The sequence below is a fragment of the Salvelinus sp. IW2-2015 genome, linkage group LG4p (assembly GCF_002910315.2).
Source record: "Salvelinus sp. IW2-2015 linkage group LG4p, ASM291031v2, whole genome shotgun sequence".
NCBI classification, from domain to species: Eukaryota; Metazoa; Chordata; class Actinopteri; order Salmoniformes; family Salmonidae; genus Salvelinus; species Salvelinus sp. IW2-2015.
Window position 1 is genome coordinate 9,548,261 of NC_036841.1, and position 18,268 is coordinate 9,566,528.

At 43.9% G+C, this 18,268-nt stretch overlaps 2 protein-coding genes across 2 annotated transcripts in view; one reads left to right on the forward strand and one right to left on the reverse strand.

The window, feature by feature from the left end:
- Nucleotides 1–931: 931 nt before the first annotated feature.
- Nucleotides 932–18,268, reverse strand: part of LOC111960359 (apolipoprotein A-I-2) — a 75,913-nt gene continuing 58,576 nt past the window's right edge. Inside the window, exons 2-4 of the mRNA XM_023982338.2 lie at nt 2,279–2,333; nt 2,003–2,147; nt 932–1,887 (exon numbers count right to left, since the gene is read on the reverse strand). Coding sequence (XP_023838106.1) covers nt 1,287–1,887; nt 2,003–2,147; nt 2,279–2,321 — 789 coding nt within the window. The 5' untranslated portion in view covers nt 2,322–2,333 and the 3' untranslated portion in view covers nt 932–1,286. The remainder of the gene's footprint in view (nt 1,888–2,002; nt 2,148–2,278; nt 2,334–18,268) is intronic.
- The window catches only part of LOC111957109 (centrosomal protein of 164 kDa), a 17,053-nt gene continuing 10,540 nt past the window's right edge, over nt 11,756–18,268 (forward strand). The window contains exons 1-9 of the mRNA XM_070436790.1: nt 11,756–11,926; nt 12,546–12,635; nt 12,905–13,016; nt 13,538–13,769; nt 15,011–15,154; nt 15,297–15,413; nt 15,541–15,618; nt 15,817–15,921; nt 17,269–18,268. The exon at nt 17,269–18,268 is cut by the window's right edge and continues 647 nt beyond it. Of these exons, the coding sequence (XP_070292891.1) occupies nt 12,551–12,635; nt 12,905–13,016; nt 13,538–13,769; nt 15,011–15,154; nt 15,297–15,413; nt 15,541–15,618; nt 15,817–15,921; nt 17,269–18,268 (1,873 nt within the window). The 5' untranslated portion in view covers nt 11,756–11,926; nt 12,546–12,550. The remainder of the gene's footprint in view (nt 11,927–12,545; nt 12,636–12,904; nt 13,017–13,537; nt 13,770–15,010; nt 15,155–15,296; nt 15,414–15,540; nt 15,619–15,816; nt 15,922–17,268) is intronic.

The window sequence follows — 18,268 nt, forward strand, 5'->3', positions numbered from 1 at the left end:
AGAAGACACTTTTCTCCCAAGCAACTCACATAATTAAAGACAAACCAAAAAACAATAAGAGGATCATGTTTCAAAACACATTACAAACAAACCAWAACCAAATAGCAGCAGATACAAGTTTATAGTACAGTTAGTACAGGTTTATTATCAAAACTATTGCAATTTAGRAGTAGATAGCAGCAGATATGATTTCATAACACTGTTAGTGCAGATAACAGTACCCACAATCCTGACGTTGCAAACATCATGCTCTACCAACTGAGCCGTTGAAGGCCTCACCCATCACTACCCTCTTGCTTAATATCTATGTTACATGTGAAGGGACAGAAGTTGGTATTGGTGGAAGTCTACTCTACAGAGAACCAACTTATGTCTAGACGGCATGATTGTTAAACAACCTTATAACTCAAGAAGCATAAACTCATAAAGTAGAGTTTTTTTTACCAACAGTCATACCCCCTCCTAGTGCTCCAGTGTGTGTGTGTGTGTGTGTATGTGTGTGTGTGTGCACATACTCGGTGATGGGACGGTGTTAGCTCCCCATCAGCACCATCTCTAACGAAATAATAAAAAAAAGTTCATTTGTTTTTGTTTTGATCAGTTATCATTTTTAGATGAACCATTCTTTTAAACGAATGCGAAGAAACACTGTTACGGTGACATGATATCCTTGGAAGAGACGTGTGTTTGTTTCATTGTCATAAGTCTATATTGCTTATGAAGTTACATTTTGATCATGCTGAGAGAGGAGACTTTAAAGAAGAACGACATTATTTTGGGGTTTGAAATTCTGTCATCGAACACATATTGGTAGAACACATAAACCCAACATGGCTGTTTTGTCACAGAACGCCATGTTAGTTGTGAGAGCCACATGTAAAAGCTTGTTCTAAACAATCCAATACAAAGAAGTCAAACTCAGAGAATGAAATAGTATGAAACAGTATGGTGTTTATTGAGCTGTTTCGAAGCACACAGCTATCTTGAACAAGCAGCAACACAAGAATATTCACACTTGATGTTCATAGTACAGTCGAGTTTGTGCAGGCCTAGGATTGTGCACACAGGCCSTAAACACAGTTCAAAACTGAATGTATGCAATAGTGTGTTAGTGTCTGCGCTTGCAGYTGCTTGAGCGCAAGTGGTGGTGGTTAGAGAGAGTAAGAGTCCTGCCATGTCGCTGCAGAGGAAGTGCATCAGTTTGGCATTCGCTTGGTACGTATGGTGCGTGGGTCAGTGTGAGTGAGAAGGGAGGGAGAGAGGGAGGGGTCCAGTTGAGGGCGCGTTTATGCCTTCATGGCCTGGCTGATGGTCTCGTAGAAAGCCATGAGCTTTTCCTTGGCCTGCTCGGCGGCGGGGCCCACCTGGCCCTTGAAGTCGTTGGTCAGGGGCATCACCTTCTCGCGCACCTCTCCAACAGCCTTGAACATCTGCTCCTTGTACTCCTCAGCGTAGGGGGCGGCCAGGGTCCTCAGCTCCTCCAGACGCTCGGTCAGCTTGGCACGGACAATCTCCACAATGGGCATGAGCTTGGTCTTGGTCTCCTCCACGTTGGCGGCCACCTTGACGCGCATCTCCTCCACAACYGGCTCKATCTTYYCCCTGAAYGCCTCCAMCTCGGTGCGMCGCWGRTCGARGWMSTCCTTGATCAGGGGCTCCAGCRTCTTGCGGTACTCATCTATGTGCTTGTCCAGGACTTCCTTGAGCTCGGCSCGCTTGGGCTCCAGCTGGGAGCGCAGCTCCTCCACGTCCTTCATGACCTCAGCGCGCACGGCGGCGGTGGCATCAGTCAACTGAACGCCGATGGCCTCGCTGTAGGGGGCCAGGGACTGGGAGGCGGTCTGGGCATACTGCTGGAGGTTGTCAAGGCTCTGGGACAGCTGCACCCTGAGAGGAACACCAAGAAGAGGAGGGAGAGAGAGAGAGAGAGAGATTGTTTTAGATATCTGTGGAGTTTGGGCACCATTGAAGATAGAGAAGATGAAATGCAACATGTTCTTACTTGTAATCTTTGTACTCTGTGTCATCCAGAAGGTCGATGGACCTCTGTGCGGTCTCCTTCACCTGAGCCATGTACTCCATCATGGCTACCTTCACATGCTCCAGCTGAGAGGGAGCATCAGCCTGCATGGTAACAGCCTGGGTAGCTGGGAGAGGAGAGAGAGGGGAGAGGGTCAGACATTGGTTGGGCAACAGTGGTGAATGGCCCGGCACTTMAATGGAATTTGGTAAGATTTAATTTTGAATTTTTCAATATACCAGAGCATGGGATACTAACCTGCGGCCAGCAGGATGGTGAGTGCAAGAGCCAGGAATTTCATGATGGTGGTCTGAGGGGGGAAAAGAGAACAGGTGATGAACAATGAGCAAGACAAGAATTCAAATAGTCACAATTGAAACTGTAAACCATGGGAAGTCAACATTGAATGGTTAAAAATAGATTTAGAGTTGAACAATACTTGAACAGTGTAACAAATCACTAATTGCAAAACACTCTAAATCAAACTTTAAATGTCACCAAAAGCAAACTAGACAATGATTCACTTGGAGAAGCACAAGGAGCAAACCCCCAAAGACACGCAACTCCAGGCTGCCCTCAATCAGTTTACGCTTTGCCATATGTCAGCCTATTGAAAGGACCTCTAATCTGGTCAGATTACACAGAGCTGGARAGAGTTATACTGTTCCTTCAACGAGATTAACCCTCAACTCCTACCACCTAATCCCCAATCCCTGCACTAAAACAGACACATCGCTGGAATACTGTGGCCCTAGACAGAGGTTACACTTAAGCAGTTGTTCAGAGTAATAAAGATGCACTGAAAGTTATTGGCATAGGAAGAAAATTAGCTTATCTTTTTTTCTAGGACATTTAATACAATTATTTCTCCATTGTTCCCTCGCATCTCTTTAGTAAAGTATCGCAAACTGTCTGGAAGACGTATTGCTAAAGTGATAACTGCTGCCCAATGTATTTGTAACAGTTCATATCAAAGTGGTAATAAGCGTTCAAAATAAGAGGSAAACAAAGTTCGCAGGAAAGTTCTAGTCTGCCTTTCTCTCTGCTAGTTCCTCAGTCGTCCTCTGCGTATCCTTGGCCTCTAGCCCCAGCCCTTAGCTCTCCCAGTCGTTCTCTTACCTGGTYGYTGATTGGTCGTTATGAGACTGGGGAACAGGAGGGCCAGCTCTGTTTTTTTATAGGGCTGGAGCAGCAGGAGGGGGGAGAGGTGTGAGAGGTTGTGTGCCTCCGTGGAGGTGGACCTCACCCCCACACCGTCTCACAGGGAGGAGCCGGGTACAATGGTCACCTGCAGAGTGCATTCAGGGGGAGTCAGCAAAGTGAAACGCTGTGGACACACACTAGTGTATGCGCACACACACACTCGCATGCACACACACTTGTCTGTGTGTGTATTATCATGGATAATCAAATGTTCTCGATCCTATTTTGTGTCTTTCTAAATGGCTATCTATTCTAATTGTGATATGATTTCATTTTCAGGTGAATAATTACAATCTCCACTCTGACTGTGCTCCCAATGCCACAATCAACTCAATCACCTTGCGATGGTAAAACTTTCACACACAATACAACCACCATGTGCTCCATGATTGCCCGGGACATTTGGCCTCCAGGACAATGGCCATTCTTGCCTGGCCTTGCTGGACTATCTGAGCTGCTATCTCCTGTGGCATTACCATGAGACATGAAAGGGCCGGAACCAGGGAGATGGGCCAGACAGCAGGGGAGAGAGAGGTGACAGAAGCACCCTGAGGATGCATTAGCATCTTGATGCTACCAAAGACCTTTCACCAAGGAGGAACATCTGCTAGCCTGAAGTTATCTTGTTCATTTATTCACAACATTGTTCACTAAGAAGAGAATGGATTATACATGGTTGGAGGGATTAGGGTTACCAAATGAGGGACACATGAGATTTGTCCCCGATCCAGCAATGAGATTAAGCAAAAAGAAACATGCTCGTATATAACAAGATTCTAAAGAGGTCAAAAGTGACAGTTAAATACTGGGTTATCACTATTGGTTGGCTCCATTGTTTGATTTGTGGAGACCTACAGCATGTCAGAGTGTATATGTATCTCTTTCTTCATTTTTTATGTACAAGTTATATACATCTGGTAGAACTTTGGGAACACAGTCAAAGAGAAGACAGTAAGTTGAATGAAATCAACCTAATAACATTCTGCTATCAATTCTGACTCCTTCTCTTGTGTGTTGACTGTTGCTTTGGAGCCTGTGTGGGGGTTGGACAGCGTTTGCTGGCTTGATTGAGATCACTGATAAGACACAAAGAGAGGACATCAGGTCCAGGGCCATAAACCCCAGTGTCATAGAGCATGTTGTAATTTCCAATGGGACACAGTGTTTCTATATTTGTATTTATTTATTTTATTTAACTAGGCAAGTCAGTTAAGACCGATTTCTTATTTACAATGACGGCCTAACCCGGCCAAACCCAAACCCAGACGACGCTGGGCCAATTGTGCGCCGCCCTATGGGGCTCCCAATCACGGCCGTTTGTGATACAGCACTGAGCATTAGACCGGTGCGCCACTCGGGAGCCCCGAGTTGTGTGAGTGAGTGAGTGAGTGAAGTGGGAGTGAGTGATGTGAGGTGATGAGTGAGTGGTGAGTGAGTGAGTGGTGAGTGAGTGAGAGAGAAAGAGAGAGAGAGAGAAGAGAGAGAGAGAGAAGAGAGAGAGAGAGAGAGAGAGAGAGAGAGAGAGAGAGAGAGAGAGAGAGAGGAGAGAGAAGAGGAGGAAGAGAGAAGAGAGTGAGAGAGGAGAGAGGAGAGAGGAGAGAGAGAGAGGTAGAGAGTGTGTGTGTGTGTTTGTATGTGTGTGCTGCATGCTCCATGGTGATTAATAGGTTAAAGGGTCAGTGTTGAGCTGTAACTTGTTCCGTCATCGACGGACTTTGTCAATGTGGCTCCATGTCAATCGGCGGAATTGGAATTTCCTTGGGATAGAGGATTGAGTGTCTGTCATCATAGTGTTTGTGTGTCATTAGAAATCCATTGACATATTGTAAGCGAACTTGTATATAGTTTGACTATATATGGCCTCATTATTGTTTTTATTGTGTAACTATTTCCTTTCTATTTAGCAAACATTTGTCTCACTTTTTTAAGTCTACATTGTTGGAAATGGGCTCGTAAGTAAGCAATTCACTGTAAAGTCTACACCTGTCGTATTCTGTGCATGTGACCAATACATTTGACTTGATTTGAACTTCTAGTTTTCCTCACTGGATTAGTGAGCTCCGTAGAACTTGTTCATTTATTAATGGGACATCCCTGCAGACCCATGGGCTTGAGTTCTAGCTGAAATTTGAGCATTCTGTTGTATGAAAACTGTTAATGTAGAACATGAATTCTAAATAAATTTGACTGGCATTGTACAGCGCATTCGGAAAGTATTCAGACCCCTTGACTTTATCCACATTTTGTTACCTTACAGCCTTGTTCTAAAATTTATGAAATTGTGTTTTTCCCTCATCAATCTACACACACTACCCCATAATGACAAAGCAAAAACAGGTGTTGAGTCCCAGCATCCTTAGCTTAGACATTTTTGCAAATTATATTTTTTTTAAACCCAGACCGATCACATTTACATATGTATTCAAACCCAGCGATTACAGCCTCAAGTCTTCTTGGGTATGACGCTACAAGCTTGGCACATCTGTATTTGGGCAGTTTCTCCCATTCTTCTCAGCAGATCCTCTCAAGCTGTGTCAGGTAGGATGGGGAGTGTCGCTGCACAGCCCTTTTCAGGTCTCTCCCGAGATGTTTGAACGGGTTCAAGTCCGGGCTCTGGCTGGGTCACTCAAGGACATTCAGAGACTTGTCCCAAAGCCACTTCTGCGTTGTCTTGGCTTTGTGCTTAGAGTCATTGTCCTGTTGGAAGGTTTTTATCAAGGATCTCTCTGTGCTTTGCTCCGTTAATCTTTCCCTCGATCCTGACTAGTCTCCCAGTCCCTGCTGCTGAAAAACATCCCCACAGCATAGTAAAATTGTTCAAATCAAATCAAATGTTATTTGTGACATGTGCCGAATACAATAGGTGTAGCCCTTACAGTGAAATGCTTACTTGTAAGCCAATGTAAATAGTCCGGTGGCCATTTGATTACTTGAGTTGTTCAGCAGTCTTATGGGTTGGGGGTAGAAGCTGTTAAGGAGCCTTTAGGTCCTAAACTTGGCGCTCCGGTACCGCTTGCCATTCAGTAGCAGAGAGAACAGTCTATGACTTGGGTGACTGTAGRCTTTGACAATTTTTGGGGCCTTCCTCTGACACCGCCTAGTATGGATATAGTARAGGTCCTGAATGTCACYAAGTTTGGCCSCAGTGATGTACTGTGTCGTACGCACTMCCCTCTGTAGCGTCTTACAGTCAGATGCCGAGCAGTAGCCTTACCAGGCGGTAATGCAACCGGCCAGGATGCTCTCGATGGTGCACCTGTAGAACTTTGAGGATCTGAGGACCCATGCCAAATCTATTCAGTCTCCTGAGGGGAAAAAGGTGTTGTCGTGCCCTCTTCACAACTGTCTTGGTGTGTTGGACCCGCTACACTTCAGTACCGTCGATGTTAATGGAGGCCTGTTTGGCCCTCCTTTTCCTGTAGTCCACGCTCAGCTCCTTTGTCTTGTTCACATTGAGAGAGAGGTTGTTGTCCTGGCACCAATCTGCCAGGTCTCTMACCTCCTCCCTATAGGCTGTCTCAGCGTTGTCGGCGATCAGGCCTATCACTGTTGAGTCGTCAGCAAACTTAATGATGGTGTTGGAATCGTGCTTGCCCACGCAGTTGTAGGTYAACAGGGAGTACGGGAGGGGACTAAGCACGCATCCCTGAGGGGCCCCAGTGTTSAGGATCAACGTGGCAGATGTGTTGTTGCCTACCCTTACCACCTYAYGGCGGCCCTTCAGGAAGTCCAGGATCCAGTTGCAGAGGGAGGTGTTGAGTCCCAGCATCCTTAGCTTAGTGATGAGCTTTGGGGGCACTATGGTGTTGAAGTAGTCAATGAACAGCATTCTCATATAGTTTTGTCCAGGTGGGAAAGGGSAGTGTGGATTGCGATTGAGATTGTGTCATCTGTGGATCTGTTGGGGCAGTATGGAGTGGGTCTAGGGTTTCTGGCATGATGATGTTGATGTGAGCTATGACCAGCTTTTCAAAGCACTTCATGGCTACCGACGTGAGTGCTACGGGGCGGTAATCATTTAGGCAGGTTACCTTCACTTCCTTGGGCACAGGGACTATGGTAGTCTGTTTGAAACATGTAGGTATTACAGACTTGGCCAGGGAGAGGTTGAAAATGTCAGTGAGGTCTTGCTCACATCGGCTACGGAGAGCGTGATCACACAGTTGTCCGGAACAGCTGGTGCMCTCATGCATGCTTCAGTGTTGCTTGCCTAAAAGCAAGCATAAAAGGCATTTAGCTTGTCTGGTAGGCTCATGTCACTGGACAGCTCATGGCTGGGCTGGGTTTTCCTTTGTAGTCCGTAATAGTTTTTAAGCCATGCCACATCCGACGAGCGTCAGAGCCGGTGTAGTTAGGATTCAATCTTAGCGCTCCTACTTATGAATCTGATAGAGCACTTTCATGAAAATTAAGTATAATTAATAATACAATCCCCCCCCTGGGGAAAAAACGGTTGAATGAACATTATTTCCATGTCATTTCAACACAAATAATCAATGTGATTTTATTCAATCAATGTGGAAAACTTATTGGATTTACCAAAAGTCATCAACGTAAGAGCATTTTGTCCTTTCACCTAACTTTTAACCTAAATCCAATGACATGGTGATTTTTTGTTGTTGATTTCACATTGAATTCACGTTAGTTGACAAGTGAATCAAATGTAAATCAAACTAGACATTGAACTGACTAGACATTGGATGTCATCCCACTATTTCCCTCAAAACAACTCATAAGTATATAGAGAGATAGCTACTGCAGCACAGCTCCCCATGCAACATGCAATMTATTTCAACAGGGGCTGTCAAACGCATTWRAWWWWWWWWTGAGTTAATCGCAGGATTTGCTGTGATTAATCAAGATTAATCGCAAATTCAGAAATTGCTCAAATTGAGCTATAATTGTTTTTTTAATTATACAAAAAGCGTTACAAGAATATTGATGTCTTGATTTTGTCCAAAAGTAACGGTTATCAAAGTTACGTAAATTGATAAAGCACACTTTCTTTAACATCAATGTCAACTTGTTTTGACATCACATTGTTGTGATTGTTTTAGCTGTATAGATGTACTTTGAATGTTTTCAGTGTATTTTGAATGCTTTCAGACAATGCGATTAAGTCACAATAAAAAAAAATGTGTGCAAAAATTACAAAAAGTTAACTTGAGTTATCTGACTAACTCTGACAGCCCTAATTTCAACACATTGTCATTGTTGAGTTGCATGGATTTACACTGCCTTGGACAATCATTACTCTCAGTACCTACTGTGCCATACAAAATCAGTGAGATTACTTTCTTCTGCATGTAACAGTATATTTGAATGTGTTTCCTTCCCAACTTCTGTATTGTTAATTATTGTTATTTWAATTTATCTAGGCAAGTCAGTTAATTAAGAACAKATTCTTATTTACAATGACAGCCTACCGGGGAACAGTGGTTTAACTGCCTTGTTCAGGGGTAGAACGACATATTTTTACAATGTCAGCTCGGGGATTCGCTCTAACCACTATGTTACCTGCCAACCCCTGCCTAGGCATCTATTCTTTCTCAGCATATTCAAATGCCCTATTTCCTGTTCTCTTTTCTTCTTTTTTATGCATATTTTCACACTCATTCCCCCGTGTCTTCTTCTACCCCCAACTCTCCCTCGTCCAATCTATTCTTCCTGGATCCCTCCCCCCTGTTGGTGCACTGAAACCCAATTGAGCTTTATGAGCGGCTGAAGACAGAGTGACTGATGGGGCCTGTCTCCTGTCCTGTCACCTGACCCAGCCTGCATGACTCCACCCAGGAAACTTGCCATTTGTTACCTGATATGAGGTTAAATAAAAGAGGAAATAACAATATTAGTATCAAAACCTTCCCACGGGGCAAAAACTGGTTGAATTAACGTTGTTTCCACGTKATTTCAACAAAAAATAATCAAAGGGATGACGTTGAATCAATGTGGGAAACTGATTGGATTTGCAAAAAAAGTAATCACTGTAAGGGAATTTCGTTTTTTTTTTTCACCCAATGTTTAACCTAAATCCAATGTCATGGTGACAGTTTTTGTTGATTTCACATTGAATTCACATTAGTTGACAACTTAACCAAATTTATATAATAAATGTATTAAACTAGTCTAAAGAAGGCCAGTTCTWTTGCTTCTTTAATCATCACAACAGTTTTCAGCTGTGCTAACATAATTGCAAAAGGGTTTTCTAATGATCAATTAGCCTTTTACAATGATAAACTTGGATTAGATAACACAACGTGTCATTGGATGATTGCTGATAATGGGCCTCTGTACGTCTATGTAGATATTCCATAAAAAATCTGCAGTTTCCAGCTACAATAGCCATTTACAACATTAACAATGTCTACACTGTATTGGGCTCGTAAGTAAGCATTTCACGGAAAAGTCTACACCTGTTGTATTCGGGAACAAGTGACCCATACATTTTATTTTAATTTACACAGATTTTTTAAAGTAATCTGTGACTTTTTCAATTCCTTGAAGTCTGAGTACTCGAGATAAAAMAACTCAAATGTATAAGCAAGAGATGTTGTGTGTTTAGCTGTGTAGATGTTGTTATTTAAGTTCCAAGGCCTATGTTTGTGTACTAGTGCCRATCACTGCCGGGAATTAAGGGGTCATTCACCTAGAACCTCGGCCAAACCACCTACACATTATGTAAAAGAAAAGAAAGATAAAGCAGTGCCCAAAAAGGTGCTAWCTAGAACCTTGAAGGGTTCTTCAGCTGTCTCCATAGGAGAACCCTATAAAGACCCCTTTTTAGTTGCAGGTAGAACCRCTTTTGTACAGAGGGTTCTACATGGAACCCAAAAGGGTTCTGCCTGGAAATAAAAATGGTTCTACCTGGAACCAAAAATGGTTCTCCTATGGGGACAGCTGAAGAACCCTTTTGGGAACCCTTTTTTCTAAGAATGTAGATGCCATCTATCCATTTTGGAAAGAATTCTGCAAACTTTGCCACAGATCTTACACAACTGTGACAATGACCATCAGTCAATTACCTTCAGATTTGGCGGCCACTAGATCAAGGATTTGCTGAAAATACTAGTGGCGGGATAGCGGAGGGTTAACATGAACAGAAACATATATGATTTTTTTTTTACAGCCATTTAAACAAATAAACATCTACACACAAACTGAACCAGCCATGCCAACTGGGTGTGAGGCTTTCATTCCATCAGAGTGATCTAGACTATTTCTAGATTTCAAGATCTTTATCTATTTCTCACAGCAGAGGTATTGAAGCCAAGTATTGGCTCAAGCCAAGTATTGAATTACTGTGTAGATTGGACTACTGTGTAGAAATCTCATGTTRAAGTTCATGGAGGTCATGTTCAAAGACAGCGACAATAAGCATAATATTTCACGAAATTTGATTTGCTGTCTTGCACAAMCCCTATAAACAATTAGTTCCTTGATTTGTCTTCTGCAGTTTTAGGAGGATCCCACAGTAGAAACGGCTGGTGAGAGAAACTGGGCGATGATGCAGTGATGATGAGACACAGGAGTATCTTTCAGATTTTTATTAGGAGCAAAGCCAATGAACAAAGTCACTGCTCAGTGGCGAAAGCAGAGSATTTCTCTGACTGATTTGCTGCCACCCTATGGTAGATGTGTGTGTGGATTTACGGGCCAAACAAACTGCTTACACTGTAGCAATACCCTGCTTAAAAAAGCAGCATGGACCAGCATTAATTTCAATCTGGTCCATGCTGGTCAAGTTGGTTATGATGCTGGTCAAGTTGGTCGGACCAGCATGGTCTAGCTGGTCAAGCTGGTCTTGGTTGGTCAAGCATATGCTGGTCTATGCTGTTTTTTTACAGCAGGTATTGTGACAATGTTTTTGAAATCAGATAGATACTTTTAAACTATATTATTGTTAGGTTTGAGCCTACTGAAAAGGAAGCCTCAATTAATGGATTCAGAAAAGACAAACCAATCTATAGTGTTGCAATGCAGGATATAATTACAGTAAAAAAGCCATAATTTTGGTGAATAATTAATGGTGGCTAAAACCGAACTGAGTACATATATACCTTTTGGTTGCTGTCAATAACATCACTTTGCCCACAATAAAGCAGGATACATTCGTCAAGGAACCAGTTCATTGAGAAGACGTTTTATGACAACCGTTTGACACCTCCTCATACTGGAAGGCTCCTAAAACCTGATGTGATTGGTTCAATTGCAGAAACCCGACCAATCATTTTTGACAGACTGACCGTGGTTACATGTATTTTGCTAAATTTATTCATGTAAATTGTCRGCGAAATGCATTCACGTTTCCAATGAGAATGTGGACATATGAAAGCACTACCATATTGAACTATGTGATTACCTGCTAAAGGGATTATACTGTACTAGCTGTGAATTACAGTACTGTAAATAATTTGRMGGGCAGTGATTAGGTCCAATGAGAGGTGTCCTCTGCATCACTTTTGTCCAATCTACCGCGATATGTCTGAGTGGTAGGTGGGTGCTACATGGTTGCTAGGGGTGTTGGAACCGGAAACGGACAAAAGCGTCTCTGGACGCTCCATCAGCGGATTCTGTTTTGATATGTTGTTGTTTAGCTAGCAGACCCAGTGAAACCATTCTACTCTTTTGTAATGGAAAATGTCGATAATAATCGCGCTTGACTGATCTTTCCCTTGCTGGGATAGGAGAATAACTTGTAGTTAGGTAGGTAAATCGTACGTTTTTTGTACAAATTGAAGTTTCTATCTAATATGCCAATGTTAGCGAATTAACTAGTTACTGTAACGTTTTCCTCTGAGATGTGGCGCCAKCCCGCATTGGTCTGTCACTGGAAACCTACGGTTAACCAGCTAACGTTACTGTAGCTAGCTATGAAACCATGTTAACAACATTATGGGAGTTATTATTCTAATTTAATGGCCAACTAATGTAGCTAGCTCGTTAGCTAACTGACGTAGCTAAAGCCGCGAAGATAGTTTTAACTACAGTAGCTACGTTAGTTAACTAGTTCGTTTTTGAAAAGGTTTCCTCTTTTAACTGTGGTAAAGGATTGATCATTGTGGCTAGTTACACTTAGCTAGTTAGCCAACTAGAGCCAACTAGCTACGCGGATAGAGTTTGCATGACCTAATAGCATAGATGTATATGACTGTACACAGAGGTTAAATCGTACGTTTTTTGTACAAATTGAAGTTTCTATCTAATGTGCCAGAGGTCCCATATGGGGTTTGTTTTGTAGTGATGCATGCGCTACTTAAAATACAATAGAACATAGTTACAATTTTGAAATGGCATCTACGACATTACTATTTTCCCCTCTAAGTAACCATGACAGCAGCTGCTGCTCTGCAGATTGGAGACCAGCTGATCCTGGAAGAGGACTACGATGAGAACTATATCCCCTCTCAACAAGGTAGAGCAGAAGGATACAGAAGGGGCAGTATGGCTCCCTTTCTAGTTGACAGATCAGTAGACTGTAAGCTACATTGCTGAAACAACTACACGAGCATGGTGCAAAGTGTTGTAGTGGGCATCAAACACATAGGCACATCTCAAAACCAATGCTCTGTTTTACATAGATAAGCCACATATGACACATTCACTAACTTATTTTGGTTGTGTGAGAAGTCATGTAATGTTATCTGGAGATTTTCTTCACTGCTTCTTCCCCTCCCCTGTCAGAGATCCATGAGTACGCACGAGAGATTGGCATTGATCCCAATCGGGAGCCCGAGCTCCTATGGCTGGCCAGAGAGGGCATTGTTGCCCCACTGCCTCCCGAATGGAAACCCTGGTAAGCAGGCAGGCAGGCATCTGCCACTGTGCCAGAGATGGAGTCCGAACCTGGTGGCGTTGGTCAGTAACATCCAATCAAGTGAATTTGAAACCGAACACAAATATTCTCACCTGTGTATGGATGGTCAACACATTTGTAGATGGGGGATGCTTTTTGTGCTACCCCAAAATTGACTTCCATAAATGCATGTTTTTTTAATTGCAGTAAAACAGTACTTTAAATGTAATTTTTAACAGTACTTTTTTGATAGTGATTCATTAATCACAAATGACTACTGACTGGTCACAATGTCACCCTTCTCTTGCATGGATCAGTTTTGTCTCGGTCGTGGTCTCGATACACAGTCTTTTTTACTGTGATCTGAGTTTGAAGACGCCTGACATTGACTCCATCTCTGGCCCCTAGTAGTGTGTCAACACTGGTAGACTTCCCAGTATTCCCAGACACCATATGTTCACTGGTCTCTTCTCCCTTCTCTGAGTTCTGAGGTGCTGAAGTGACTCTTCCCCCTCTCGCAGTCAAGATGTGACGGGGGACGTGTACTACTTCAACTTCTCCTCGGGCCAGTCCACCTGGGACCACCCGTGTGACGAGCAATACCGCAGCCTGGTAAATCAGGAGCGAGAACGAGCCGGCACCCAGCCTCACGGGCCCCCCACCACCGCCGCTAAAAAGGAGAAGAAAAATAAAAAAGACAAGAAGGAGAAAAAGAAGAAGGCAAAAGACCAAGAGCTCCTGAAGCCACCAGGAGTGAGTGGGCGTTGTTATGTTCTGAAATACACCAAGCGCATGAAGTGACTCACAGATGTTTCAGAACACTGCAGTGCTGTTGTGTGTAGATGTATTGGTCTGGAAATAACTTCAACTCTAAATAATGTCAAAGAAGCACGGCTATTCCGCTTAGTCACTGAGGCGTAGCAGAAAATAGAAAGGAAACAAAATACAAAGATGAGGCATTTAGAGTGGCTTGGCTGAACCAATACATTCTTATTTTATATTGTCTTGGTCATCAACACAATAGTCACATACTTATGCTTGGTTGCTTCATGCCCCCCAGTTGCTAAGTGATACAGTTATACCGATATAGTAATTATCGTAGTGATTATAGAGTTATAAGTCATTGTCCTAAGTCATTCTCCATTTCCTACGTGTATCCTTTCTTAGCAGTCTGTAAACAAAGGGGAAAGGCCTGCATTGAAGGAGAGCCAGTCAGAAACACCCCTGGGAACAGTGAAAGGTTCCCTGGTAGGGGGTTCAAACTGACATGGGGGGGTTAGCACCATACAATGAGGAATGAGACAGGGCAGTGGGGTTTGGCCTAGGGCCCACTGATGAAACACAGAGTCAAGCTGATGCAGTTAGTCATGGTAGTCTCGAGAGGGGAGCAGAGGGCTTTGTCACTGAGGAGGTGGTGGAATGGAGGGAGGCAGCAGAAGAGGGCAGGGAGAGCAGTAGTGATTTCAGCGACAAGGTGGTCTGTTTAGAAGTGGAGGTAGAGGAAGGAAAGGCTATTGAACCCCAAATGCCTTCATATGGTCATTCTACACCTGGGGCAGTGATGACGGAAACATATGAGGGAAGAGAAGGCCAAGCAGAAGGGAAAGATCATCCTAGGAGTTCACTTACTTGATGCTAGGGACTGTGAGCAGGGCCTCGTCCCCTACCTGGCCCCTCTCTGTCTCTCCCCTGGCCCCATGTCCCCCTACCTACCTCTCAGCCGAGAGACGGGATGGGAGAGAGCATGGCTGATCCAGTAGGGCAGTGCAGGGATTCTGCAGGTAGGACCACAGATTACAGGCAGGAAATGGTAAGACAGCCTCAGAGCGTAAAGGAACTGTTGTAATTATAGGAGAAGGATTGGTAGAAGCAGGTGAATGATAGGAGCAGTATACCAGTTTCGATAAGATCCTTGAATATCATGATGATTACTATTAACCTGAACCCTCTCTACACAACATATTTGTTCACGTGTGTCTCTCTCTGTCTCTCAGCCATTAAGCTTGACCTTTGGGCCCCTGCAGGCCCCGTTGGGGAGCCTGGGGAGCCTTGCTCCTCTACGGGGTCTTGATGGCCCGGCCTTGAGGGGGTCCCTGAGCAGCTCTGGAGGGCTGGAGCCCCTGAAGACTCCCCTTGGGGTAAGAGTTTTCACCTTGATGAAAAATGATGATAGTTCATTACCTTATGTACTGTATTACCCTTATTCTTATGGTGTGCTGTTGAAAGTCTCTAACCTTTTATCTCTCGCTCTGTCTCTCCTCCTTCCTTCCCTCCCCTAAGGGTCCTCTCTCAAGCCTCGGGTCCAGTCTACTGGGAGGGCGACAGGAGGAGCGTGTGGCTTTCTCTCCGCCTGGGTTCGAGGATGAAGAGGATAACATCTCAGAGGATGAGCAGRCGGTATGACTTTCAACTGGCAAAGTGCATACCTATCCTTTCTGGGCACTGTGAAACAGAATATTTGGAGAATAGAAGTGTCTAATTTGTGGAGTATAAGTTAGATGTATGACTGTGATGCTGTTTGCAGAGTCGTCGTGGCTCGACCAGACTGTTACAGAACCTGCACCTGGACTTGGATGCGTTGGGAGGAGGGCTGCAGTATGAGGTACACTTCCTTTTTCACAATGCACAACAACACCATGTTTATTTTATGGCATAGCCCCTTTAGGACTTTTCACCTACTTTCAACTCTGTCAGTGTATGATACCAGTGCAGATAAGCACAGTCCCATGTCATTATTACATTAGAAAACCTCTCTGTATAATGGATTTAGGCTCTGCCGTGTGTGTTGTGTGGCTAACAGGACAGCGAGGCCAGTGGACTGGCCCCACCAGAGGAGAAGACAGAAGCAGAGCTACAGGACCTGGCCCTGTCTGGAGAGCACAGCCCTGAGTCCCCCTCTCAGCAGGTAACTCACACACTACTGATGTGGCTCAATCTATTACTTCTCTCACTGTCTCTTTCTCTCTTTTCATCCCACTGTCAATCCTGTGGTGTATGTTAGTTTTAGGACTTTCTAGTAGTTTAAACCCTACAGTGCATTCGGAAAGTGTTCAGACCCCTTGACTTTTTCCACATTTTGTTACGTTACAACCTTATTTAAAAATGTATGACATTTTTCCCCCCTCATCAATCTATACACAATACCCCATAATGACAAAGTTAAAACACTTAAAAAAAAAAAAACACAAAATACCTTATTTACATAAGTATTCAGACCCTTTGCTATGAGACTCGAAATTGAGCTCAGGTGCATCCTGTTTCCATTGATCATCCTTGAGATGTTTCTACAACTTGATTGGAGTCCACCTGTGGTAAATTCAATTGATTGGACATGATTTGGAAAGGCACCTGTCTATATAAGATTTCCATTTTTTTTTTATATATAAATTTGCTAACATTTCTAAAAAKCTGATTTTGCTTTGTCATTATGGGGTATTGTGTGTAGATTGATGAGATGATAAGAAAACGATTTAATCAATTTTAGAACAAGGCTGTAACGTAACAAAATGTGGAAAAAGTCAAGGGGTCTTAATACTTTCCGAATGCACTGTATACTTAGATATATTGAACAAACCCATGACTATGTTATTGGATCTATCTGAAGAGAGATCACAAGATGCAGACCTAGATAGAACTGCTCTTGTTTACTAGATTGCCTTTAACCAAAATCAACACTTTGAGGGATGGAAAGTGTAAGCTATCGTTGGGAAAATGTGTAGGCCTATTCATTCATTCAGACATAACATCTTTGTCATTTATCAACTCTCATAAGTGTGTGTGTGTGTGTGACTTTAAACATGTGTTTCGGGTTCTTGTGTGTCTATCTCTTCCTGGTTGTCTAGCTGCTGTGTCAGTGGGAGCTGTGCTATGGTCACGGCTGCCACTGTTTCTTTCTGTTAGTCCTCTTGTCCTCATACTGTCACTGTTATTGCTTTGCCATCTGAGTCTTTCATTTGATCACTCTTTACGTTGGTGTTATAGGTCTTTCTGTGRGTGTGTGTGTTTAACTGTGCACTTCCTGTGATTTTGTCACACTTCTCTGTGTTGTTTGTTGTTGACATGACTGTTCTCTTTCGATGAGCTCTACCTACGGAATGCGTGAGTGGTTTGCATGCTGCTCAGGTCCCTGTGTCTTCTCCTTGTCACATTATCCCCAACCCCTCCCCCTACTTTCTTTATTTTTGTGTTTGTGTCTATGCACGTCTTCCCTCTCTTTCTCTCTGGTGGCCACCATCCTCCCCTTCCAACCAAGGACTCCCTTCGTGGACGCCACCTCCTCTCCTCCCCACCACGCGGAGGCAGCAGGGACTGCAGTAGTGCTGCTGGGGTCTGCCCCCCTACCCCAGACCCCCAGCCTGGTAAAACTAGAGACAGTGGAGAGGAGGAAGAAGATTATGAGGAGGGGTGGGGAGAGGACAGAGAGAGTGTGGCTGAGGAGGGAGGAGGTGAAGAGGAGAACCAGAAAGAAGTAGGGCAAGCGAGTGAGAAGAAGAAAGAGGGGGAGGGCAAGGACGTTGAGGCCGAGGTCAGTGAGGAGGTAGAGTGTGAAGCAAAGTTGGATGAGGGAGAGGAGGAAAGTGATGAGGTCATAAAGAGGTGTGTAAAAAGTGAGGATGGGGAGGAAGACGAGACTGGTGACGTAGTTGAGGAAAATGTCAACAAAAATGAGGAAGAAGAAGGAAGTGATGAAATGATGGAGAGATATCTTGGAGAGCAAGAAGAGAGTGATGAGGTAGTAGAGCGGTGTGTTACAAATGAAGAACTAGAGGTAGGTCATGCCAAAAAGGTGGAGGACTGCAATGAGCTAGTTGAGAGCAGTGTTAAAAGTGAAGAAGAACCAAAAGCAGATGAGAGAGACACTAAAAGTGAGGAAGCAGGAGAGGAAAAAGAGTGGGAACAGGAGGAAGAGAGTGATGAGGTAGTAGAGAGATATATGAAAGAGATGGAGGGAGGAGATGTAGAGGAAAGTGAGATAGTGGGCGAGAGATATTTCAAAAGGAAGCATGTGGAAAGGAAGGAAGAGACTGTTAGAGAGAGTATAGAGGAGGAGGATGAGGCAAAGGGAGATGAGGATAGTGATGAAGTGGTTGAGAGGTGGTTGAAAGAGGAGGCTGAGGAGGGTGAGAGGGAGGTGGTGGAGAGGTGTGTGAAAAGTGAGGAAGAGGTGGAAGATGAGGGTAAAGAGGAGGCTGAGGAGGGGGAGAGGGAGGTGGTGGAGAGGTCTGTGAAAAGTGAGGAAGTGGAAGAGGAGG